At 40.8% G+C, this 25,662-nt stretch overlaps 2 protein-coding genes across 2 annotated transcripts; both read left to right on the top strand.

Annotated features, from left to right (window-relative positions):
- Window positions 1–9,912: 9,912 nt before the first annotated feature.
- dmrt3a (doublesex and mab-3 related transcription factor 3a) lies at window positions 9,913–12,942 on the top strand (the record flags this gene model as incomplete). The annotated part of the gene is made up of 2 exons (XM_079270531.1): window positions 9,913–10,318; window positions 11,939–12,942. 2 exons carry the CDS (start codon window positions 9,913–9,915, stop codon window positions 12,940–12,942), a joined length of 1,410 nt encoding a protein of 469 aa, XP_079126657.1.
- Window positions 12,943–20,372: 7,430 nt separating this feature from the next.
- On the top strand, window positions 20,373–24,787 carry dmrt2a (doublesex and mab-3 related transcription factor 2a). Its single transcript, XM_079270523.1, has 4 exons — window positions 20,373–20,501; window positions 21,139–21,531; window positions 23,096–23,198; window positions 23,542–24,787. The coding sequence occupies exons 2-4, from the start codon at window positions 21,184–21,186 to the stop codon at window positions 24,612–24,614; spliced, it is 1,524 nt and encodes a 507-aa protein (XP_079126649.1). The 5' UTR covers window positions 20,373–20,501; window positions 21,139–21,183; the 3' UTR covers window positions 24,615–24,787.
- Window positions 24,788–25,662: the final 875 nt, after the last annotated feature.

Below are 25,662 nucleotides of genomic sequence, written 5' to 3'. Positions count from 1 at the left end.
TTGGAAAATGTCGAAGGCGAAATGGAGCGAGTGCGTGCCCTATTTTCTAGTTTCGTGTAATTCTCCCCGTAGTTCACATGCAATACATGAAGAAATACATGTATTGTAAGTTATTGTTCCCGGGTGTACCAACACACTCGGGAGTACATCTCTACATCACCGCAGCAAGCTGAGAAGTTTAACCACTGCAGGTCAGCAAGATAGAGACTTTAGTTCCATAGAATAGTTGTTTCAACAGAATTTAGATAACTATACTGTTACAAAACATTGTAACTTCTCTTTAAATATGTAAATATTGCAACAGATAGAGGCTTTAGGCTGAAATATTGATATTTTAGAGTTTAAAACTCTGATAATTTTACATACGATGTATATTTTTATTCATAGACGCATCATTTTTGATTAGGATTCCTTAAATTAGTTTAAAAAAACTTGTGACCAAGGCAAGATAGTTTATTAGACATTAGAAACCTAATGGAGATGTTTCTTTATTACCTCAAACATCTCTTTGGTATTTCTGTGAAGCGATTTCTCGTATTCACCAAAATGAATATACATCTGTTGAAACATCAGCCTGGATTTTTTTTTTTATCGATCAAGCTCTGTTAAAAACTTTTTGCCCATATTTATGGCTCGATATCTTTTGACCTGCATCTCTGGAATATGCAGTGTGAACGACAGTCGGATCCTTTGACGCGAGGACGTCCTCCTGCAGGTAGAAACCCGGCAGGTTAGCCGTGAATCACTTCTCCCTCCGCTGCGCGTGATGAGCACCGGCTGCTTATTTATGGCACACATCCAGCGCCGTTGTTTATGCCACATAATTTGCATGTCTATTGTATATTTGACCCGTTCAGGCCGGAGGTTTTCACTATGCACACGGGTTACTGTTGACACGCTTCGGTACGGCCGTGTAGACGCAGCGGGCGGCCGAGGAGCTGGATTTGTAGCAGTGACGTGTAGAGCTCAAACAATTAGGTGATTAATTGATCCAGAAAAAAGCAACCATTTTCATAATAACTTCATCATTTTAGGCATTTTTCGAGCAGAAATGCGGAACGTTTTAAGGTTTTAGCTTCTGAAATGTTTAGATTTTAAGACTTTTCTGATCTTAGATGAAAGTAAATTGAATATCTTTGTTGACCAAATAACTAATCAATAAAAATAAAAAAAGGATCAGCAGATTAATTGATGATATAAAATGATAATTGTGTTTTTTAACAGATAACATACCTGGTCACGGTGTTTTTTTATGCAATTAACGACCCCCAAAGCAGTTTTTTACTTCATGAACTAACGTTGTGTTGCCCACTTCTGAGTCATGTTGTTTCAGTGTTTATTAAAAAGAAAACCACTCTGCTGCCTCTGTGAAGCCGACCTGCACGCCGCCGCACCGCGTACACGCTGTTGATGTGTTTTGTGTTTTATCTCCAGCTGCATGCTTAGAAAGTGTTTATTTGTGTTTGTGTTTGAATAAGACAGCAACAAAAGTAATTTGGAGTCCTGGAGTTTATGTCGCTACAAGTTTTCGGCGAATAAAGCCGCTCTGAAGTGATGGAGTGTAAATGTGATGCTGGAAACAACAATATAAAACAGACAAAAGAGAATTACTTGTATTTTCTTTCTGCTGCGCTGTGGGAACATTCATTGGATTCTGCCCCATCTGTTGTAATCAATAACGTGACCATCTTGTTTTTTTATGAAACGCACTTACTCTTAATTTCATCCACCAGTGGTTTTAGAGAGAGGAATGTGGAGTTACCTATAAGGCTTTGACATTATAAATCACCGCTTGAGACCAGATTGTACGGCAGTATCGATTGATCCTGATATATCACAGAAATTTACTGTCACTTCTGTTTTCAATTAAAGATACAATCAGTCAGATAATGACTTAATTGGATTTTACAGAAGATTGAGTTTTATTGCCGCGTGCTTTACGAGTTTAGTTAAGGAAGGCCGTTTCATCACGGCTGTCAGGGGGCTCGCCTCGTCCTTCTGTAGCTGCTGCCGGTGTACAGCACAGGGGAGAAAGTGTCACAGGATTGGTTTTCCTTGAGCTGCCGCCGCCTCCCATGAATCACGAACCTCCCCTTAATAGATAAAATCCGCCGGGATCCCACCGTGACACCACCGGGTGGAGTGATGGCCGCCCGGTACGGACAGGAAGTGTTGGGAGGAGGACGCGGTGAGCTCAGAGGGAGAAAACTTAAGACTGCTGAGATGATTCTTTAGAGTATGTATTTACATCTGAGGAGTATCTGGAGGCTAAAGTATATTAAGATTAAGATAATCTGATCCGTAGGAAAGTAGAGTTCATTTTGTCAGCTATCCTTGAATTTAGTTTTAAACCAAAATCATACTTTCTGTGAGTACGCTATGGTCCGTGTAACGTAACTTTCATCATCACAGGATGTCGGCGTAGGCTCTGTTTAGGAAGTCTGCGTATAATTTATTGTAACCGTGCGGACTCCAGAAACTGGCATAAACAGAAATACTACGTGTCCACTTGGGATTATAACTGTTGTCCTTGTATGTTGTTTTCATATTTAGTCAACCTCGTCCTTGTTTCATCACGTTTTAGTTGACTAAAAGCCATTTTTTGGGCATCTTAGGCAAAGAAAACTAAACATTTTCACATAGTTTTAGTCAATGAAAACTGTTTCAGTGTTTCTATTTCTTATCTCGTTGAGCTTATCGATGAAGCCAAAATATCACAGTGTCTTTCTCCCAAGCTGTCGCGTGCGGAACAGCAAACAAAAAAAACAATCTTCGATATTTTGTCTCTTTGTCTCTTTTTGTCTGTTTTGTAAAGAACAATAAAGATACATTTTAGCCTCGTTTGCAATACTGAATGTTGATCCGGTCACAGTTTGACTGGGTGGTGCCAACAAGGATTCATTTAATCTAAGATCAGTTATAATCAGAGTTTAGCAAAACTGGGTTTGAAATACATAAATACAGATTTTAGATTGAGCAGAGCTCTGTCGCACAATGAAAAACGAATCTCTGATCAGTAAAACCAAGTTTGAACCTTCGTCGATATGGAGATGCTTGCTCACCCAAATGAATTAATACATTTACGTGCTGTCGATTCTGTTAAGTAGAGTTATAAAGAAAAGAAAGGACAAATTATTCTGTCCACTTGACTTTCCTTTTCCAAAATATCTCCAGCGACACAAACAAGCAAACCGGTTGAGGTGGCGATAGAGTAAACGATGCGTCAAATACCAGAGAAGAGCATCATGAGCGTGCGTAGTGAGCTTATTTTGTTTTGGCAGAAGTAAAAACACAAGTAGCTAATTATTATTTAACACCTATTTGTTCATCTTTCATTTGTTTACCAAACATAATCAGCCATCAGCATGCTTATTACACAGAGATATCCGTATACCGGTATTTTTTGCAAAGGAATGGAAGCACAGCTCATGTCGTGCTTTATTTTTGTTCATTTAGAGTCTGCAGCATTATTAGCAGCTTATCGGTATTTTATCCCTATTTCTCTTTCTGTAACCTGAAGAAGCCTTCAGCTTTCCTCTTCCTGTCGGTTGGGCTGAATATTTTCAATATGAGAAAATTTATGTGAAAAATTTGTAGCTCAAACACTCAAGTTGAACAAGTTGCAATTTTGCAGCATAATTAGCAGCTTATTTGTGTTTTCTCCCAGTTTTTCCTTCAACAACTTGAAGAAGTGCTTGTTTCCTGTTAATTCAATTGAAAAATGTCTAATTTTCCAACAAGAAGAGCAACTTTTATCTCATAAATTATTTTATTTTGTCATCCATGATGTTGGAAAGCTTTTTCTTTAGCTCACCTGTACCTGTAGGTGGAGATAAATATGTTCAAAACAACTGCGTTAAATTTTCAGCTCAAACTGTGAAGTTGAACTTCTTCTTCTTCATTTGAACTGAAGAATTTCTCAGTTTTAAGTCTTTGTTTTCTGTTACGAGTTTCATTTGCAGCATGAAACAACTTTTTGATGATGAGGAAAGGAAGCAAATCTGTTTCAATCAAAGTCAGTAAATAAAATAAATCTCACCTTATTGTGTCCAAACTACAAAAAACTATAAAGTATAGTGACACTATCGTGATGCTAAAATCATTTATTTAACTGGGAGGAAAAAAACATCATTTCTATATTTTTCCATAATGTATCACTTAATTCAAAAACATGAATTGCTTTTATGAATTTTTATGAAATTTGTAGTTTTTGGGCTGTATTTTTAAAGATGTCCCCCAGTGTGACATCATGTGTTTGTTCAGATATTAGCCCCAAAACTAATATCACAGGATTCATTTTATCCACATTGAGTGCGACATATTCGGGGGTTTTGTGGGTTGAAACTAACTTTTCTGAAAAATATGGTTTTGTCGTGATGGATTTTGAGGGGTTGAAGAACTTAAATCATCGTATATATTTCTATCATAAAGAAGCAAATCATTTGGGTTTGTAAAATGTTCAGTGGTGATTAATTACAGTCAACACCTGAGCCCCGGCCTGATTGATCCAGGTGTTGCTCATCTCCCATCAGGTGATAAAGGACGAGTGTTTCTGCGGCTCGATCACGAAAGAGGAGCTTTGAGGAGAAACGTCGGCTTTCTCTTCGCACTGACTTTGAACTTCACGTTCACACTTTGATGACTCGTCTGAGTTTCACGTTTTGTTTCAGAAGCCGATGACACAGCGACAGAATTAAGTTGATCTGAGGAAAATCAAACACACATTTATGGCCACAGAAGGCTTGTTACCAGAAAAAGGCCCCGCAACTGAAAGTGAACATTTAAGTGCTGTAAGCCTCACAACATCTAGATCTCCTTTCTCAACAGATCCTCATTCTGCAACTTTTAAGCCACTAGTCGGCCACAACAAGTGAAAACACCCGTGAGGATGAACTAACATTTACATTTACCGACAGACCAGAAGTGAACATAACGTTTGAAACTGTCATTAATGAAGTTTAATTGATACAGCACCTTTCAAACTAACGCAATTCAAAGAAAATAGGAAATGGAGAGAAGCTGAAGAGACTGATGCAAACCAAATTAAGTTATGGAAATAACTCAAATAAAACAAAACTTGATCCTGGTAAAACAGATGCATGTTAATAAAGTCAAATTCAAGTGAAAAAAATGAAATATATATGAATACTTAAACCATATCAAAAATCCTAAATAAGGGTCCGATTTGATGAGCAACAATACTAATACACTTTAAATTATAAAACTACATATAAAAAGCCAGACTGAATAAGTGTCTCAAGTACATTTGGTCGTAGCAGCAAATAGAAACACATTTAAATAACAATGAAAGCAAATGAAGCAGATATTATAAAACATTTCAGGGCTCAACTATAAGGATCGTGAAATGCCACATGGAGCGAATAAAATAGAGATTAAACGTGACAATTACCTTCAGTCTTTGTTGTTGTTTGATAACTGATAACAGCAGCTTAACAAACTAAATCACAAAAAGGATCTTTTTCTATTTCTACAGCAAAAATGTAATTATTGCAGACATCTTTGAGTGAAATTCAAACATCCGTTATCTTTTTCTTTTCTCATTTAAAACCTGTCATTTCTTTTCTGTCTTTTTAAAAACATCTTCGACCTCCCGTGTGGATACATATTAGGTATCGTGTGACCGGATTATTTCGGGTAATAAACATGTAAATGCTTCTAATAACAGCATTTTGTCTGACGGACACCAATAAACAGGCTGAACTAGACGGACTAAACCAACCGACCGGGCGCTGTGACGCTGTGCACCCACCACTACTCTGAGGACGTTACCCATCGTTTGTCTTTACGATCAGAGAACAGAGAACCTTCTGGAGGACCACCCTCTTCTCTGTCGTTGACTTAGACTTAGACGCAACACAGGCGGCAACTTCAGCTTCTGAAAAGTGAAGCTCATGTGGAAGTGTCTTAAACCTGCATTCTCTCCACTGGCCAGCAGGGGGCGACTCCTTCGGCTGCTAAAAGAAGTCAGATTGTATAGAAGTCTATGAGAAAAGGATATGAGAGAATATGATCGCTTCTGTTCACTGGTTGCAAAAAACAAAGATGGCGACGTACACAATTTGGATAATTTAATAAACCAAATGAAATGATTACACGGACCTATTACAGTCCTGCGACTGCCACAGGTTAAAAGACCAACGTTTGTGCGCCACGTGAAACGAGACGTAAACATAGATTTACTTGTCACGTAACTTCCGTACTTAAGTGGTTATTACTTACATAACTTTTTGTAAAATGTCATAAGAACCGTTTTATGAGGATACGTTGAATTTAATCCAGGACACCGCTGTCAAAACGAAGAATTTTGAACCTGGTTTTATCCAATTTTCTGATTTATTTTCTGAAAATGTTTACAAATTGAGATAATACCTCATTTGCATCTTTAAACAAAGCAATTTAGAAAACTTGTAATACAAAAACGAACTGTCTTAATGTAAGTAATCAACTGGGGAAGTTTCATGGTGATATCTATAAGTTAAGTATTACCCTGTTCACCCCCGACCAGGTTGCGAAAAAGTGGAAAAACTGCCAAAAACAAGCTTGGATAATGTGTCAAATTTAAAAAAAAAAATGTAGTAGAATCTTCTTTAAATGGTTCCTTCCTCTTATTTAGTATTAGCCTCATAAAACCCAGACTTTTCCTTTTTCCCTGGAGACTGGTGCTCGCTGACTGACGTTCTCACTAATTCAGACGTCCGGTCTAATTCCCCTGTAGGAGCTCAGTTGTCCCGCCTCCCCGGGGAGACTTAAATCAGCGTTTCTGTGACAGGACTTCTGAGTGGCGGCACCGCCCCCCAATCAGCACCTCATAATAACTCCACTCAGCAGAGGTCAGCTCCTCCTCCTGCTCCTCCACCTCCTGAAGAGAGGCCCTGCTGGAGGAGTTCCCTCTGCTGATATATAAACATGAGGCGTTGAGTGAGTGATTGAAATGTCTCTGATCCTTCAAATTAAATGCTCACATGTTGAGCTTGTGCTTCTTGCTATGTACGGTTTGCTGTAGTCACCAGTTTCCTTTAACTTGTCAACATGCTAACATGTGCTAATTAGCGCTAAACATGAAGTACAAGTGAAGCTGATGGGAATGTCATCGGCCTGCAGGTTTAAGTTTTGACCTGATGATGGCGCTGGATGAGACGTTAAGGGATCAACACAGTTATGAAAATGTATCCTGAAGGAAACATGAACGTCTCAACCAACTTTCCAGCCAATTCATCCAGTAGTTTGAGATTAGGGACGAATTTTCTCTCACATCAGGGTAAAAAAAGACTTAATTATCGGGAATATCGTGAACGTCATCATGAGTGACTTGTGGCAGGAGTCCATGGTACAAATACATCTTCTGAATAAACTCCCGTTAGCGACCAAGCTAGTATTAAGCTAATGAGCTAAAGAGCGTGCTAAATGGCCGTTAGCGACCAAGCTAAGCTAAATAGCTAAAGAGCGTGCTAAATGACCGTTAGCGACCAAGCTAAGCTAAATAGCTAAAGAGCGTGCTAAATGACCGTTAGCGACCCTGCTAACGTTAAGTTAAAGAGTGCGCTAAATGACCATTAGCGACCACGCTAAGCTAAAGAGCTAAAGATTGTGCTAAATGACCGTTAGCGACCCCGCTAACGTTAAGTTAAAGAGCGTGCTAAATGACCATTAGCGACCATGCTAAGCTAAAGCGCCAAAGAGCGCGCTAAATGACCGTTAGCACGATGTTGGCTCAGCAAACTTTATGTTCCCTGTTCTATAACTGTGTTACTGAACTAAATAGTATACTATATGGTGATCGTCAACGGGAGAGAAAATACAGAGAAGCTCCAGGAGCTAATGACTGAGCTAACAGTTAGCTAGAAGGCTAATTATGCAGCAGTTGAACATTGTGGTGATTTATAATGCTTCATTCTTGGGACTGAAATTCCAAAAATCCAAAAGTTTGGGAATAAAAGCTGTAATCCTCAATATTATTATATTGTTGTTATTGCCATTATTATTACTATCAATTTCTATTATATTTCATTTAAATGTACTGTCTTCTAACATCATCGAATAAAAAAACGTGTATTTCTTATAAATTCAAATCTATTTTGTGTTTTATAATAAATGCACATTCAGCAGAAGATATCTGAAAGATGTTTTCTTCCATCAAATCAAATCAACGCCGTATGTCTTATTACGATGCTTCCTGCGGTATAAACTTTTATTTTCCGGTTTGTGTTTTTTATCAACGAACAACATGAATAAATTGATTGTGCGTTGTGGTGTGAGGCGTTCACGCGCCGCCTCCCACTCCCCACAGATCTACTCGTCCGGCACAAACTGCAGAGCCACTCTAGTCACCTTGAAATTTCCTCTGCTATTTTCCAATTAAAAGCTTAATAGCCCTGGAGACGGGCCTCACGTGGGGAAGTTTACCGGGCTCTTATTCTCTGTAAGCCGCGCGAGGCTCGGATCCCATTATTTGCTTGAATAAACCTTTTTTTACGGTCAGAAATGGGCCCCGGCTTTGTCCGGTGTTATGTTTCAATGCACCTCTATTAGTCCAGCAGAAGGGACGTATCAGCGTCCTCCACACAGCTCCCAACAGGGCTTTTATACACCTAGAGACCTAATCATCTAAGTTATGTATACGATTGTGTAAAAGGTGCGAGAAGCTGCGAGCACTTTGTCCAAATTAAGTCTTATAGCCTGCGGGGCCTGCAGGCAACGGGGAGGGGGAAACATACACATGTGTCCTGAGTTTTAAAATCGAATTGAAATGATCTTTGAATGTGTTGTGCTGGTGTTACTTCCGAAATAAATAAAGACATTTATCTAAAGTGTTGGGTCACAAACACATTGTTTGTTTTTAGTTATGATTCTGTTTTCAGGTTAATGTCATGTTTGGTTGAATTAAACAATCAGCTGTGATATCAAATTTGACATTCAGTTGATTTTATGACGACACATCTTTTACAGTATGTTGTTATAAGTTTATATTTCTGACTTAAACGCTGACTTGTTTCAATAAGTCAGGTGTGCTTTATATTTGATACATCTACATGTGGGGGCCAATAGAAAAAGGCATTAAGTTTGTATTTTAAACTTTATTTTTAGCTCATTCAAATCATCTTGTTTCCTGCATGAAGATAAAATGTCTCATTTTGGGAGCGTTTTGAAAGCTGGGACGTCCAAATGATTGAAGTTTAGTTGAGTTTGGACTCAGACTTATATCTTTAGCATTCATAAAGCTGTTTGCAGTTTTATTTTTCATGTTGATCTGTTAGATATTGAGTCATCTTAGCTTTGTTCTGTATTTGGCATTTCCTATACAATCTATAAAAGGCTAAATATTACATTAAAGGCTTACACATCTTTTATAACACTCCTGTGTTTCCACTTTGTCTTTAAACATTGTAAATGATCATACTGTCTTATAAAATGTCACATTGCTGGTCTTTTTCTTTTGTAACTTCTGAAGATAACGTTGCATCTTCTGGATGAAGCTGTAATGTGTGTCATTTCAGCTGCAGGATCAACTCTCTGAATCTCTAAATGCATGGAGAGAATCTGTGTTTCCCTCCTGAATCTTCACTGAAACTGATCGTCCCGTTTCTCAGAGAGACTCTCAGAGAAACATCTGATCCAAATACTGGCAGGTTTCTTTTTTGTGGACATTTTTTGCAGCGTGCTTTGACGCGAGTGTCAGCGTTTGGTTACTCGTGGTCTCCATAAGAGCGTGTCAGCCCTGATGCGTATCTGTGCTGTCAGCCGGGGGGTGGATCCTCCAGAACGAGCCCACACCTCTTCTCCTCGTCCTGTTATGCGTGAGGCAGAGCGGCTCCATCCTGCGCTGCTGCTCACAACCATACTCCCGCCGCGCCTCTCCGCAGACGCACCCGCGCGTCCTGGGACACTGACAGAATGAATGGCTACGGGTCCCCGTACCTGTACATGGGGGCTCCGGTGTCTCAGCCCCGGGCCCCGCTGCAGAGGACCCCCAAGTGCGCGCGGTGCCGCAACCACGGCGTGCTGTCGTGGCTGAAAGGTCACAAGCGCTACTGCCGCTTCAAGGACTGCACGTGCGAGAAGTGCATCCTCATCATCGAGCGGCAGCGCGTCATGGCGGCTCAGGTGGCGCTCCGCCGGCAGCAGGCCAACGAGAGTCTGGAGAGCCTCATCCCCGAGTCGCTCAGGGTGCTGCCCGGCATCGGCATCGGCATAGCCGTCGCCGGCGAGGGGAACCAGGGAGCCCCGCCGAGGACGGAGGAGCTGGAGCTGAGGTGGAGCAGCGCGGAGGCGGTGCAGGCCGGAGCGCAAACATGCACAGGTGGGAGGAGAGAGCTCCACTTTAAGTCTACATTTCTGATGAATTAAGATTTTTCTTTGATAGAAGCAAACATTACCAAACAATCAGCAGACAAAAAGAATGAATCACATAAATAATTTGAACTGCTACATTATTACAAGGATACCACGAATAATAAAGAATAATTAATGAATCACAAAGAACAACATTATCACGGGATCATGTTTTCATTCAATCCTGCAGGAAAAACATGGAAAAAATATTTAAATTGAAAACATTGCAGGGCAGTGTTTCCTAAATAAGTGCGAAAACAGGACAGGAAAACTGGGATTAAAGTGTTTATTTAATATCTTGTAAACTGTTCTTCACCATCCAATAATATGTTATTATTGTACATATTTAGTTACACAAAAATCACTCAAACACATTTCCTCAAAATGTTGCTTTATGTGGGAATGACTAAATAGTTTTTAAAGATAATAAAGATGAAACTGTATTTATTCAACAGCAAGAGACATTAAAGAAAACAGATCCATGAACTTTACAAACAAATATTACAAACAAAAAGACAGGAAGTGTTTGTGATGTGAAATATAATAGTTTGTTGAGTGATATTTTTATGAAATGTTTTTTAAATAGGTTGAGGAGGAGAAAGCTTCATTTACAGATAGTTACAGATTCATTTTTAATTTATTTTCATGAATCATGTTTTTGTTGTTTTAAGTCAAACTTTGGTTTATTCGTTTTAAGAAAGGCTTTGAAAATTAGCTTTTCGTTCTGGTAATATTTGGATTTGGTTTTATGTTTTCTTTTTCATTTATTAATAATTGCAAGACTTTCTTGTTTTACAAGGAATGCTTTTTATTTAGGTTTATGTTACATATCAAATATAAGATATGTTTCCAAAAATACAAGTTATTCTGTCAGAAAATAAGTTTGTTGCTATTATTTAGAAAAATATAAGACATGTGGTCATTTTAAGGCTGTAACACAAAATAAATAAATCATCAACACTTAGATTTAGCTCTTATAGTTTCAGTATTTCTAAAGTTTTCTCCTGTTTTTCGTTGATGAAATGATTGTTTATTTTATTTGTTATGAAAAGCTAAACTGTTCATCATTCCTCCCAAAATACTAAGGTGATAATTACCGAATTATTCTAATATGTCACAGTGCAGATTGTTGTGGCTTTTCACTCCATTCTGGGTTTTTGTGTTTTTTTTCTGACACTTAAAACATTTGGACACGAGCCCCGATCAGCTGACTCCACATCAGCTCCATCTCGCGCTGACAGACGGAGCTGAGTGGTGTAAACAGATTACAGGACCAATCGAATGGAATCGCCATATCTCGTGCAGGAGGTCAGCTCCAGATGAGATGTTACTGAGACAACAAAGCGAGCTGTTTGCAAACATGTGGTCAAAAGGCATCGACGGTAGATTCCTCACCGACGCGCAGTCAGCACTTTGGAGGGAAGGAAGTCAAGTGAATCCTCACGAGCTCCTCTGTGGTGGAGACAAGTTGACAACACATTCATTGTGTGTTGCGTTTAGAAAAGTGCAGATTTACTTTCTTCATTCATTGTTTGCCTTTTCCTGGAAGATGAAATTAGATTTTTTTTTTTTTCTGCTTGTGTTGCAGAACCGACAGATGACGGCCCTGATGAGGGGTCCGGGGCTGAAAACGGGGGGAGCTCCAGTGAGAAGGAGCAGGACCCGGTCAGCTCCCCCGAGGGCTCCAAACCGAACTCCTGCTACACCCCGGAGCCCCCGGAGACCCCCACCCAGCCGGAGGAGAGCCGCTACAGCCTCCCTAAAGCCGGCAGCGCGGAGAAGGAAGCCAAAGTCGAGAGTCCGCAGAAGTATCCCGTCAGCCCCGCGGAGCATCAGGGCGTGCTGATCGAGGGCCTCTCCGGCTCCATCAACCTGCCCTTCAGCCTCCGGGCCAACCGGCCTCCGCTGGAGGTCCTCAAGAAGATCTTCCCCGCTCACAAGCCCCCGGTCCTGGAGCTCATCCTCAGAGGCTGCGGGGGGGATCTGGTGGGGGCCATCGAGGTGCTGCTGTCCAGCCGGAGTCCCGAAGGGAGCGCGCACCCGACGCACGCAGACCCGCACACGGACGCCCTGTTGTTGCCAAACGGACACCTGTTCGAGCACACGCTGGGCTCCTACCACCCGGTGTCCACCTCCGCCAAGTGGTCGGTGGGCTCCGCTTTCCGGGTCCCCGAGTCCCTCCGGTTCACGTCGGACTCCGCCTCGGGCGTGGTGTCCAGCCTGCAGCACCCGTCCTTCCCGCAGCCCACGCGCTACCCGCTCATGCTGCGCAACTCCCTGACGCGCAGCCAGGCCAGCCCCTTCGTGCACAACGACGTGACTCTGTGGAATACCATGGCGCTGCAGCAGCAGTACCAGCTGCGCTCGGCGGCCCAGTACGTGTCGCCGTTCTCCACCGCGGCCCCCGCGGGCTCCGTGTTCCGAGGGTCCCCCATCCTCCCGTCCAGACCCTCCGAGGAGCAGCAGCAGCGCATCGGCGTCCAGGAGGAGAGCTGCACGCTGGGGACCAAACCGGGCCTCTACTCCCCCGATGAGGAGTACGAAGAGCGCTCCGACTCCGCAGACTCCCGGACCCTGAACTCATCCAGCTAGAGAAGCTGCTGATGGACTGAAAACAGCAGCGGGACACCAAATATGTATTATTGTGAATGGACATCCGGCGCGCGCGCGTGTGTGTGTGTGTGTGTGTAAAGGGTCTTTTCCGTCTTGTTTCAATTGAACTGTGTCAAAGCAATCACCCTTTGATAAGGTGACCCGCTCGTGCTCTCAACACGTCACGTGGACACAAAACCAAAAACGGATGAATGTAACACGACTCGTCTTTATTTCCTGCAGCATGTTTAGAACTGTGAACACTTTCGATGTTAAGGATCATCAATGCATGTGAAGAGTCTATGCCAAATAAATCTGAGTTTCCAAAAGGATCAGATTGTTGTCTCTGACTTCATTGAATTCATCATATTGGCTGAATTTATATTTAACAAAGATTATTAATATTCAAAATGAAATGCTTTGTACAGCAGGTTTCTCATTGACGAACAGCAGACACAGAGAACAGCAGTGATGGAAAGTAATTAAGTACATTTACTCAATTCTTTACAGATGAAGGTACTTGTACTAAAGTATTTTCTGCTACTTTATACTTGTACTACTACTACTTTTTAAAATTCATGTAACACCTTTAGTGACTTTGCAAATTCACATTAATGATGTAAAACATAAACAACAAATACATTATGTATTATATTTATTGTAGATTAAGTCACACAGCTGTATATAAAGTAGTTGACATAAACCCCACTTTTAGTGATGAAACACATTAATGCATCAATAATTATAATATATATTGTAGTAAAGTAATATATATGACTTTGAAGTTAGCCATTCTGCACAATGAGTACTTTTACGTTGATGGTGATACTTTTGTTCTTTTACTTAAGTCAAGGTTTGAATGCATTTACTTTGCTTTAACAGAGTATTTCTACACTGTATTAGTACTTTTACTGAGAAGTAAAAGATCAGACTTCTTCCACCACTGGAGAGGAGGCAGACGTATGACAGACGTATAGATTTAACAATATCTGGTGTTCTTCTGCTGCGACTACGAGCAGTTTGCAGAATATCTCAAGTGTGCAGCGTTTCACATGTCGAGAATCAAACAAAACGTACAAAGACCAGGTTGTGTAAAAATGCTGCTCTGATAAACACATCTGAGCATGAAGGATTTGTTAAAGACCCAAATATTACAACAAAATCATGAAAGTTACATTCACAGATCTATAAACCCCCAAAAATGCTGTGAACTGTCTATTTCAGATCTTCTGCTATATCTGTTTCTATGAAGTGTGAAAGTGTATGTGTCGACATCAATGTTCGGCAGCGCTGGAAGAAGTATTCACATCCTTTACTGCAGTAGAAGTACTAATACCGCACTGTGATATACTCCACTACTGTATAAGTCCTGCTTTCACACTTTACTTCAGTAAAAGTACATGTGTATCAGCGAAATGTGAGTACGGAAAGTAGAAGTACTCATTGTGCAGTAAAGAGTTTCCTGTTTTAATATTATAGATGATGTTTCTGGATTAATATGAATGTGTTTTACTGCTGTAGATGTTTCAGGTTGTGTTTATTTTCCTGTTATTCTACATCAATGCTTCATATTCTATGAGATCGTCACATGTTCCTGTGAGTACTGTCTCTAACAGCCTGTTTTCCAGCTGATCCAAGAGGCTTTTTAAATCGTTTATTTGTGTAAGACGTAGAAGAGTTTTCTCAACACACGAAGGAACATTTCATCCTTCAGTCCGTCACAAACATTCAACATCATCACATCTGGAGATACGAGGTGTTCACTGGACAGGAAGGAGGCAAAGGCTGTGATCTGAAAAGTAACTAAAGCGGTCAGATAAATGTAGTGGAGTACAAAGTACAATGTTTACCTCTGAGATGTAGTGGAGTACAAGTATAAAGTTGCCATAAATGGGAATACTCAAGTAAAATCCAAGTTCCTTGAATATGTTCAGTACTTGAGTAAATGTTCTTACATGTATATGTTCCATCACTGATGTTCAGTCATGAGTCTATCATAGAAAATAGTTTGTTGTATTAAATAAATATTGTCACATGGTTCAGAGTCTGAAGTCATTTTATGTTTAATATTAGTTTTTAAAAACAGAATATTTCAGCATCTCGTCTCCTTTTGTGCTCAAAGGCTGAAGCATCTTTTATTTTATTCAATAGTCAACAAAAACTAACTCAGTACATGCACTCAAGTGAGTTCTTTTTGAGGTAATTGTACCTTACTTGAGTATTTCCATTTTCTGCCACTTTATTCTTGTACTTCACCACTTCTGAGCGGGAAATATTGTACTTTGTACTGAACTTATTCGATAAATTTAGTACTTTAAAGATAAAAATGAACATACAAAAATATAATCAGCAAATTAATGATGTAAGATTATAGATTAAGATAAATCTTTATTGGTCCTCGGGAGGAAATTCACAAGATGTTTTACAGTTTTTAGCTTTCTGTGTGAGAGAGAAATATAATTTCTGGATTGTAAAACAACAAACTCATCTCTTATAACTTAAAGATAAAATAGTCTGAGACATACAGCAACACTACATTTGACTGATTCTTTTTTCGAGAGGAGCAGAAACTGATCCGTCCTCTTGTCAAAACCTTGTGAATGCTGCCATCTAGCGGTGAAATATATCCACGTCATGTTTACTTCAAAAGGCCAGATCTCAGAACTGAACATAAAAACAGGAGATTTAGAGCTGAAAATGTGTTGAAATACAAATATATGTTGGAAACAAAATGTTTCTTGAGCAGTGAAATGTATATTTATTTCATATCAAATTTAAAAAATCTGTAAAAAAGCCGAATAAAAAACAGAAACACTTTCTAAATACAATCTCTAAACCTTTTTTATTTTCATCACTGAAAGCAGCTCCAGTCTGCCACCCAGTGGCCCAAATGTGTATTTGTACATCATCTCTGGGCTGCAGTACAGAATAAATACCACGATTCAACATGTTTGTAACAGCAGCTGGTGAAGCTTCTTTAAATGCAGCAGGAACTTCATGCAGAGAACATTGTTGATTATAATTCGGCCAATTCATACGTGCATTTTTCACATAAAACGTGTCTAAACTCAGTTTATTAATTATCTCTTATGAAGGACTTGTTGCAGGCAAACGTTGTATCACAATGATGTAAATTAAATGAGAATATTAAAGACTTTAGGATGAAGCCTAAAGTAATGTCTTCCTGGAAGAGTATTTCATTTGTTTCCCCTTTATACTCACATTTACCACAAAATAACAGTTTATTAGTGGAAAAGTATACTATACGTACATATTTGAGGTACTTTTACTTTACTTGAATACTTCCTTTTCATGTTGCTTTCTAGTTCTACTCCACAACAATTGAGTGAAATATTGTACTTTTTACTTCACTACATTTATCGCACGACTTTGGTTACAAATTAAAATTTTTGCACACAAAACTTATGAGTAGTTTATAAAATGCGACGCGGTTACTAATCAAACTCCATAATGATACATCATCCAATTAGAGCTCATGTGATTGAGTGACAGAAAATCGATTTGCAACAATTTTGATGATTGTCATTTTTCATGCAAAAACATTTCATGTTTAACAAACGTGAAGATTTGCTGCTTTTTCATAATTTGTTATTGTTTTTATTATTTATTTTAAATAATTCAGAGGTTCAGACTATTGGTTTGATTTGACTATTTATACAAACCAATCAATCAATCGATTAATGAATGAAACAATCAGCAGATGAATCCATGACGAGTTGCAGTCTGATGAAAAAGTAGCAAACATGCGTAATAATAATCTGATAAAACAGTCACAGGGGACATTTATCTTCATTGAGTACTTCTACTTTTAAGACTTCAAAGCAGGACAGAGTTGTTTGTACATTGTGGTATTAGTACTTCGAAGTGAAGGATCTGAATACTTCCTCGGCTGGAGGACACGTCCTCCTGTTTGCAGCCCGAGAGGTCGAGGTGTCAGACAGAGACAAATGTCGTCCCGCCTGGTTTAGTATTCAGCTGCATGTCTTGTCGGTCCATCAGAGGCTAATTAACATAACAGGATCCCCCCGGTGATCCCGGTGATCCCGGTGATCCCACTCTGCTCTTCTGTCGATACACAGCTCCTGTTACACTTTTACAGCCGGCACAGCGGGACGCTTCCAACAAGATGCTGTTGTTTCAATCAACCCGCAGAGTAAACTGGACAGCGTGTGAGAAAGTGTCATTGTGTGTCTGTGAGCTCATTAAAAAGGACCAACAGGAGTTAAAGTCCACAGACAGCAGTAAACACTACGGAGCTGATGATACCGCGTTTTAAACTGATATACCCTCGTTTAAGATATAGTAATGGTGGAGCTGCAGGCCTAAAAGATAAAACTGTGTCAAGTTTATTTAAAAAGTCACAATAAGAATATCATCGTGGATCCTTTGGAGATAAAAAATACTGTACATTCTCAAAATGTTTACTTTTATTAAAATACAGATTTTTAGAAATACTCAAGACTCCAAGGACCCCCTCTTGAAATCACGTCAGTATCACCTGGAAATCATGCAATGATTCAAATAGGCCTGCAATGACCCTTTAAAATGTCTAACATCCATTCAAGGATCCATGAAACCCTAATGATCCCCAAACCCCTTCAACGTTCCCTGGAACTCTTTTAGTGATGCCTGGAATCCCTTTAAGGACCCATGCACCCCCCTCAAGGATTACTGAATCCTCCTCAGGGACCCTGAAAACTCCTCAAGGATATCCAGACCCCTGCAAGGACTGCTGCAAGGACTTCAATGAAGCAAGATTTCAAGGAAGCTCCTTGTGGTTCTCGTCAGGGACTCCAACTCACTCAGTAATGCCTGGGATCCATTCAAGGACCTATGGATCCAGTTGAGGATTCCTGGAGACCCTCAGAGACCCTTGCAACTCCCTTTAAGTTCCCTTGATTTCACACGTCAGGTTTCAGAATAATTGACGGAGATCCAATGACCTTTTTTAAAGGGTTCCAGGGGCCCTTAAAGGTTTTCCAGGTAATACTGTAGATTTAACCTCTTTGCAGGGGTATCTCAAAGGGTTTGCAGGGATCTTTGAATAGTTCCAGGATTTTGAGAGTCTTTGAAGGGGCCCACAAGGAGCTTCCTTGAAAGGATTCCAGGTGGTATTGAATACCCTTGGAACCCCCTTAAATACTCACAACCACCTATCGAGCCTCCTGTAAAGACCCGCTGACATACCAGACCCCCCTGATCCTTCGAGGGACCCTGGAAGATTCCTAAACGATTTCTGGAAGCCCATTCAAGGACCCGTGGAGCTAACCCCCCCCCCCCCCCCCCCCCCCCTTATCGAGTCGGACACAGACAACACTTTTCACCTGGAGGGTCCCAGCTCCGTGCGGGTCCTCCTGTCCGACGGTCCAGCCGGCCGTCGGCTTCAAAGCATTCCTCGCGTGGAAGCGGCGGCCCCGGGGTGGCCGCTCGTGACCTCCGCAGTAAATTAAGACGAAGTGGCGAATAAAGCTGCACCTGCAGGCCTGACGTCTTCACCTCCAACACATGGAGGAGCCGTTAAGAGCCACTGTCCTCATCTGGAGAAGGACTTACACCAGCACTAAGGGTTAATAACACATTATAATGTTATTATAACACATAATGCCATTATGTAATAGGATCTGAAATTAAGAATGTAAAAGTCAGACATTATGCGGTTTTAAAATGTCACACAGGCCTGCAGCACTATACAGTAGCTAAAGCTATAAATTATTATTTCACAGCTTTGACACTAATTTCAAGCCGAGCAGGACAGACGGGTAATACTCCTCCCTTACTCTGAACGGAATATACAAAACATCCTCCTTTTAACGTCGCTTTGTTCCTTGATTTCACATCACAAAAGGGTTTGAGTCAACATTATGTCCCAAGCTACAGTGGGGCCATGTGCACGTGTCCATTGTCCCGCTGCCAGTCCCCATGGAAGTCAGTTAACGCGCTGAGTAAATGCTGCGACGTCTCTCTTAGAGTCGCGCTCTCAGTCAAACAAAGACGAACATAGTTTCAGAGGTCATCAGTCACAGAGGGCGAGATTGAATTATACTTTTATTTATTTGTTATTATTCTGATAAATAGGCCAGGACTACATGTTGAGTAGAGAGTATGAGAGAAACGAACTAATTACGTTAATATCAAAAACTACAGTGTTTTCTTGTGTTTTTATTATTATTTTATTGGGTTCATGTGGTTAAAACAGGATTCAGTGTTTTTAAGCATCATGACAATAACATGCCTATCATTTTGTAATGTTTTTGTTTTAGAAGTTTAAGGTCTGAAATAAGGGTTAAACTTAAGTTGTTTTTTTCTTTATATTCTTATTTAAATGTGACGCTGTGTATTCTCGGGGGTTCTCTTGTTGTGTGTCGGACTCTGACACTGTGTTTCTTTCTGTCAGGTGTGATTGTTGTGAACACACACTATTAATCTGGCGGACAGTAACAACCTGCAGTACACATTCATCACCTGTTCATCTGCTCCCTTTAATCTGTGCCCAGTGTAAACACCTGGATCCTTTATGCAGGGTGGAATGTGCATCACTGGGATATTCTGCTTTTTTACATTTTTGTTGTTGTATTATTTAATCCAGTTTAACTGTGCAATAAATAAAAAATACATATTTTGGCTTGTGAAATATAGGCCTATAGGCTACAAAACTGATATGAAAGGCAGTTATTTTAGTTGTGAGCTAATTCATGTCTGTTAGCCTAAAGTATAAATCTAAAGGATGAGGCCTATCATCAGATCAAAGTTAAATGATGCTTTTGTTGTGACGGTATTATCGCTGACTTTTGATTATTTGTCATAGATAAGTTGTCTCTGCCATATCACTCATCATTGTTGATCAATAAATGTCTATATTCTCTATTTTTTCTTTATTTTTCACAATTTAGCTATGTGCTTACGCTAATTAAACAACAAATAATGAAGTAGAAAAACTCAAGTGTGCTCTTAATCAATAAATAAACTAGATATCCATCATTCTATATTCATTCATAAAAAGACAAAGGCACTCCAAGATATTTGATATTTAGCTGTGGCATAAATAAACAATGATTTAATACTTTTTTGTAATAGAAAATAAGCTTTAATATAAATATAGGCCTCTCTGTGAAATAAAGTTAAAGTCACAATATGTAATTGTTTTTTATTTGACTGTTTTTAACTCGAAAAATCTGACTCAATGACCTACAAGTGAGCTCATTGCAAAGGAAAAGTAATCAAATTACTGTCAACCGTCCGTTACTAGGAAGACTTCCCCCCGCCCTGCTAACTGCTCGCGATGCTATTGGTCGGCGCGTGTTTGTAAGCAGCCAATCAGAGGACAGAGAACGCAGCCCGGAGCGGTTCATAGGAGTGCGCTCGGAGTTTCTTCCTCAGAAGGAAAACTTGGATCTGTCCGGAGTGAGACACTCACTCATACACTCAATTAGCGGTTAATTACGAACCTGTGGTGGACTGCGTGTTTTACTGCATGTGATTCATCACGGGGCTTAACGACGGCTGTAAAAAAACAACAACCGCTGGATCCACCTCTGGAGGTAAGCTCAAGTCCTCTCGTGTCTTTATTATGTAGACGACATGTGGTTTGACCAAATCCATGCGTGAAATAACCAATTAAATACCGGACAAGCCAACGATGACCGAAGTGGTGAGCCTCTTCATAGAGTCATGTGATGAATCATAATAATGGTTATTTATTTTAGGCTTCCAATAATAAGCTGTATTTGTTTAAGCTTACTCATTTTTGTTTCTATCATTTGTGGTCTACACAATTAAATAAAAGCAATCATATTGATATCTGCATCTATTGATATTTCTGCTGTGCACTTTCTAGTCTTTATTTTTATTTCGACCATTTTTGCAGATTGATAAATAAAAACTAGGAAACTATCTTTATCATCATTGTGTGTGGATCTTTATATTGTGTGTCAAATAATTCAGTTTAGCTCAGAGGTTAAAACATTATAAACAAATCTACCGCCAAATAAATTCATTTAACCATCACAAGAATAAAAAAGGTTTTTGGGAATTTATGGAAGAATATAATGAATGAAATCTGCTTTATAGGCTAAAGATATAGCTTCCAGAGGATATTGTGTTGAGTGATTATGTTATTAAGCCACTATTAACTCCTATAACCTCATAATAACTAGACTAATCTCTGTGTTCATTCAGAGATAAACTGGGTGTTCAGACAGCCGGCGGAGGACTCGGGCAGACATGTCAGAAAGCGCCGGTTGCGAGTTTGAAATCGACGTGGAGAGCCTGGAGACGGAGAGCGACGACCCGGCCGCCGGCCACGTCTCCGCCGAGGACGACGGAGACGGAGACGGCAGCAAGGCCGACGACAAGCCGGGCCCCAGCAGCGTGTGTCCCGGGGACCAGAGGAAGCTGAGCCGGACGCCGAAGTGCGCCCGCTGCCGTAACCACGGCGTGGTGTCCTGCCTGAAGGGACACAAGCGCTTCTGCCGCTGGAGGGACTGCCAGTGCGCCAACTGCCTGCTGGTGGTGGAGAGACAGCGGGTGATGGCGGCGCAGGTGGCCCTGAGGAGGCAGCAAGCCACGGAGGTACAGACCCGGAGTGTGTGTGTGTGTGTGTGTGTGTGTGTGTGTGTGTGTGTGTGTGTGTGTGTGTGTGTGTGTGTGTGTGTGTGTGTGTGTGTGTGTGTGTGTGTGTGTGAATGCTGTTCTTAAAAGCTGGAGCAAAACCTTGAAAAGTTGTGATGCATTCAAGTGCTTTTATTCAGCAATAGAACAAATTAGACCCCACAGTAAAATGTATTTCACTTTATCTCTGTAGCACTCATCATCATCATGCATTCATCATCATCAAAGAGCTTGACATAAATCATGTATATTTATTAGCATTAGTGTTGGATTCCAGGTGTAGGTTCATGCTGTTTATGTTTTAATTATGGAATTTCCAACAGCACTCAGACAGTCTCTGATGCTCTGATTATTCCAATGACTTTTGACCCAAATGTAACTTTAAGATAATGCGCTTGGCTTCATAATCGACCCATTTGTCTTCATATTCCAGTCAAACTTGTCTTTAATTGCTCTTTTTTATTTGTTTGAGCCACAGTGCAACATTCAGGGCCATCGTTTCTGAGCACAAGAGGCCTGAACAGGCGACGTGTTTTTCTGACGTATCAGCAGAAACACGATTCTGGTTTCTTAAACTGGCGTATTGATGTAAAAACAATTCAGCCTTCATGTGACCTATAAAAAAACACAACGGATTTTTCAAAGTCAAGTTTGAAGTCCGCCACTTCACACAGTGAATACTGTGACACTGAATTCAGTTACGTTTGTCCAACCAAAGCAGGTCGAGGTTTGGTTTTGATTTAAGTCTGGTCGTGTCCTGGCTCAGATTAAAGCATCGGGTCGTTTAATGTGTGCTACGATCTCTCTTTGTGTGACTGAATGAGCATGAATGTGAATCAGTGGCGTCCATAATGTCTTCCCAGCCAACAAACAATCACTTTTAAATAAAAAGTCAATATTTACACAGCTTTATGAGAGATGCACGTCTCACTCTCTCCCCAACAATTAGACATTTACATCTTTACTTGTAAACGAACACAAGTCGGCCTTTTAGAGCTCCTATGCTCTAATATGTGTGTGTGTGTGTGTGTGTGTGTGTGTGTGTTTTGACTGCGGTGACATTCAAATATTTGAGAATGTCTGAGGTCAAAATAATGAACCACGTCAGCTGTGGTATTTTAAAGATGATACCAGATGGACATTTTTTTTCAGTTTGAGTGTGTGTGTGTGTGTGTGTGTGTGTGTGTGTGTGTGTGTGTGTGTGTGTGTGTGTGTGTGTGTGAAAACTTAATGTATAACTTTTATGACACAGACTTGTGAACATATTGCAGTTTAAAGTAATGAAACCAAGCTTGGCTGTAAAACCCTTTTTTTTAAATGTATATGTATATAAAATGTCGTATATTAATGTATTCAACTGATCCTGCTTTATTTAAAGACAGTTGTTATGATGACAGTAAAAAAAGTAGATTATTATTGTTAGACGTTGGACTTGAGCTGTGACAAATCTGGTGTTTTTAAAGGATCAAGAAAAACATCCCGACAGCACGTTTTAAAGTCGTCCTTTGTTTTCTCTTTTCATCAGGATAAGAAAGGAATATCTGGGAAACCATTCCCAGCAGAGCGGAGGACGATATATCAGCGGCACATTCGACCGTCCACCATGCTCGCCAAAAGCATCCTGGAAGGTAACGAGGCAACGGATCTGACAAATAGAAACACGTTTTATTGCTCTCTGATCTTTTTCTGTTTCTCTTGGCTCGTTGAACGCTCAGTTTCTAGCTTGTATTGATTCTGTCTGTTCCCACTAACAACACCATAACAGTGATGAGGATGTGAGAACATCTGCAAGCAGTGACTTGATAAACGTATTTGGCATGTAATAAGTTCACTGGTGATCATCTCCAGCATCGTCGCAACATACAAATAGGATTTATTCATTTCTGCCTGCATGCTTGACTTCAGTTTTAATCCAGAACACATTGACTGTCACAGACCTTTTGAATTAAACGGTGGTTCTTTTGATGGCAGGATACCGTCCGGTGCAGTCCGATCCCTTCCTGGCTCTGCCGCCGCCGCTGAGCGACCGCATGAGGAAGAGGAGGGCCTTCGCCGACAAGGAGCTGGAAACCATCATGCTGGAGCGGGAGTACAAAGAGCGAGAGCTGCTGGAGAACAGCCAGGCGGCCTCCCTCGTCTTCCCCAACGGCATGGCTCACCACGCCGCCGAGTACAACTACAAGACATCCTACTCGCTGGCGGCTCCGGCCGAGCCCCAGCCCAAGGAGCTGTGCAACTTCCTGGGCCCTAACTGCCTGGATCTGTCCATGCAGTACCCGGCCGGCTCGGCCAACGTGGAGCTCATCTCCTCCAACGTCAGCGTGGCCACCACCTACCGGCACTACCCGCTGCAGCCGTCACGTGGCGGCTACATGGTGTGGCCCCGCGGCACGGCCAACCTGGGTGACGCCCTGCTCTACCAGCAGTGCCTGTTCAACGCCACGGCGGTGCAGAACCTGAAGCCGGGGGCGGCGTGGGAGCCCAAGGCGGCGCCAGCCGAGAGCCAGCCGCCGGAGCAGGAGGCCGCGGCCAAGCTAGAAGGATCCCGAGCAGCTGCCCTGCCGGACTCGTCGGACCCTCAACGGGCTGATCCCAAACCTCACGCCGTCACCCAGGGGGGGCAGCGGGAACGCTCGGCCTTCTCTCCACCCAAGAGGAGCTTTGGACAATCCTTCCCCAGCAACCCCCATTCCCAAAACTCCAGTCAGGTTCTGAACAAGCTGAGCAAAGACAGCGCGAAGCTGTCCATGAAACTCAACTCCTTTCACTCCCTCATCCAGCACTCGCTGGGTGAGAAAGCCAGCGGCGGGGCCGGGCTGGAGCTCCGGGCTCCGTACTGCAAAGAGCTCCTAGAGGAGGCCGCCCGGAAGTTCAGGGAGGGCTCTGCCAAGGACATTCAGGCCGTGAAAATCACCGACAGGTACGCCAAAGACTTTCTGTCCAAGCCCGTGGGGACCAAGATGGCGTCCAGCGAGTCTTTGTCCTTCTCCGTGGAGGCCATACTGAAGAGGCCCACGCCCGCCATGAGTCGAGCATTCCATTAATTTCCATGAAGTGTCTCTTCTTGCACTATGAACGTCAGGTTGGTCTCAGAAGGCGTCTCAAGTTGTGGTTTTCGGGGTCAAACTTAATCTTAAACACACACTGCATGAGAAGACCAGCTCGGAACAATTTGTTTTCCCGATGTAATATTTATGTACAGTATATTATATTTTCCATGTGCATGTTTTAATAACTTTATTGTGTAGAGTATTTAAACATTATCCCAATGTTTTCCTCATGTCAATAAACTTTAAAAGACTGAACTCTTTCCATAAAAAGTCTTGTATTTCATTTCATGCTGGAGTGATGACATTTTAACTGTGAACAGGTTTTTGTTTTGGTCAGAAGTTATTCTGCACCCACGAATAAATTACAGCAGCTTTTAACATTCATAACAGTTCACATCAAACAGGAGAAATAAGATAATCAGATTTAACTTACACACACAACAGAGAGAAAAATAAATACTCCACTAACAGTCTGAGGACATTGTTTTTATCATATATCATAAAATAAATCAACAAAACTTGAATTTTGACACATTTTGTGAATAGTAAGATTTTCAAAATAAGTGCCAAATATTCAGTTTGCATGTGTGTGCTTTGTTGGAAAAGTGCCAATTATTAACATCAAGATGATAAATGCAACAACAACTCCTAGAAATACAACAACATACTAACAACACGCAGTACATTTAGATTACAAAATATAGGTCAAATGTCTGTTTTTGACTTTTCATATTTGCAAATCTTCCAGAAATAAGTGCCTCATCTTTTTATCTTCTATTTTCTTTTATTGTGGGGCTTATTTAAATGTAACTATATATGTTGAAACCTGATATTTTATACAAAATAGAGGATTTAAAACATATATATATTTAAAATATATAAATTATATATTTAAAAAAAAATAAGAGCAGCAGAGAAACAAACTACAGACTTTGATTTTATTTCAGGTTATTTACAAATCATTGGGACAACAATTTAAATCAAAATATCTTGATAATAACTCAATAAAATCTAAAGGCGTTTTACATAAAACAACACAAAG

This window comes from Melanostigma gelatinosum (assembly GCF_949748355.1).
Source record: "Melanostigma gelatinosum genome assembly, chromosome: 6".
NCBI lineage: Eukaryota > Metazoa > Chordata > Actinopteri > Perciformes > Zoarcidae > Melanostigma > Melanostigma gelatinosum.
Note: the sequence above shows the minus strand (reverse complement) of the source record. Positions and strands in the feature narration are given on the sequence as shown.

What these genes read in the sequence shown, in the direction of transcription:
- dmrt2a (XM_079270523.1), top strand. Translation starts at nt 21,184, where the DNA reads ATGTCAGAAAGCGCCGGTTGCGAGTTTGAAATCGACGTGGAGAGCCTG. An exon ending in GGAGGCAGCAAGCCACGGAG is followed by an intron (nt 21,532 to 23,095) that starts GTACAGACCCGG and finishes TCTTTTCATCAG; the next exon opens with GATAAGAAAGGAATATCTGG. An exon ending in CGCCAAAAGCATCCTGGAAG is followed by an intron (nt 23,199 to 23,541) that starts GTAACGAGGCAA and finishes TTTTGATGGCAG; the next exon opens with GATACCGTCCGGTGCAGTCC.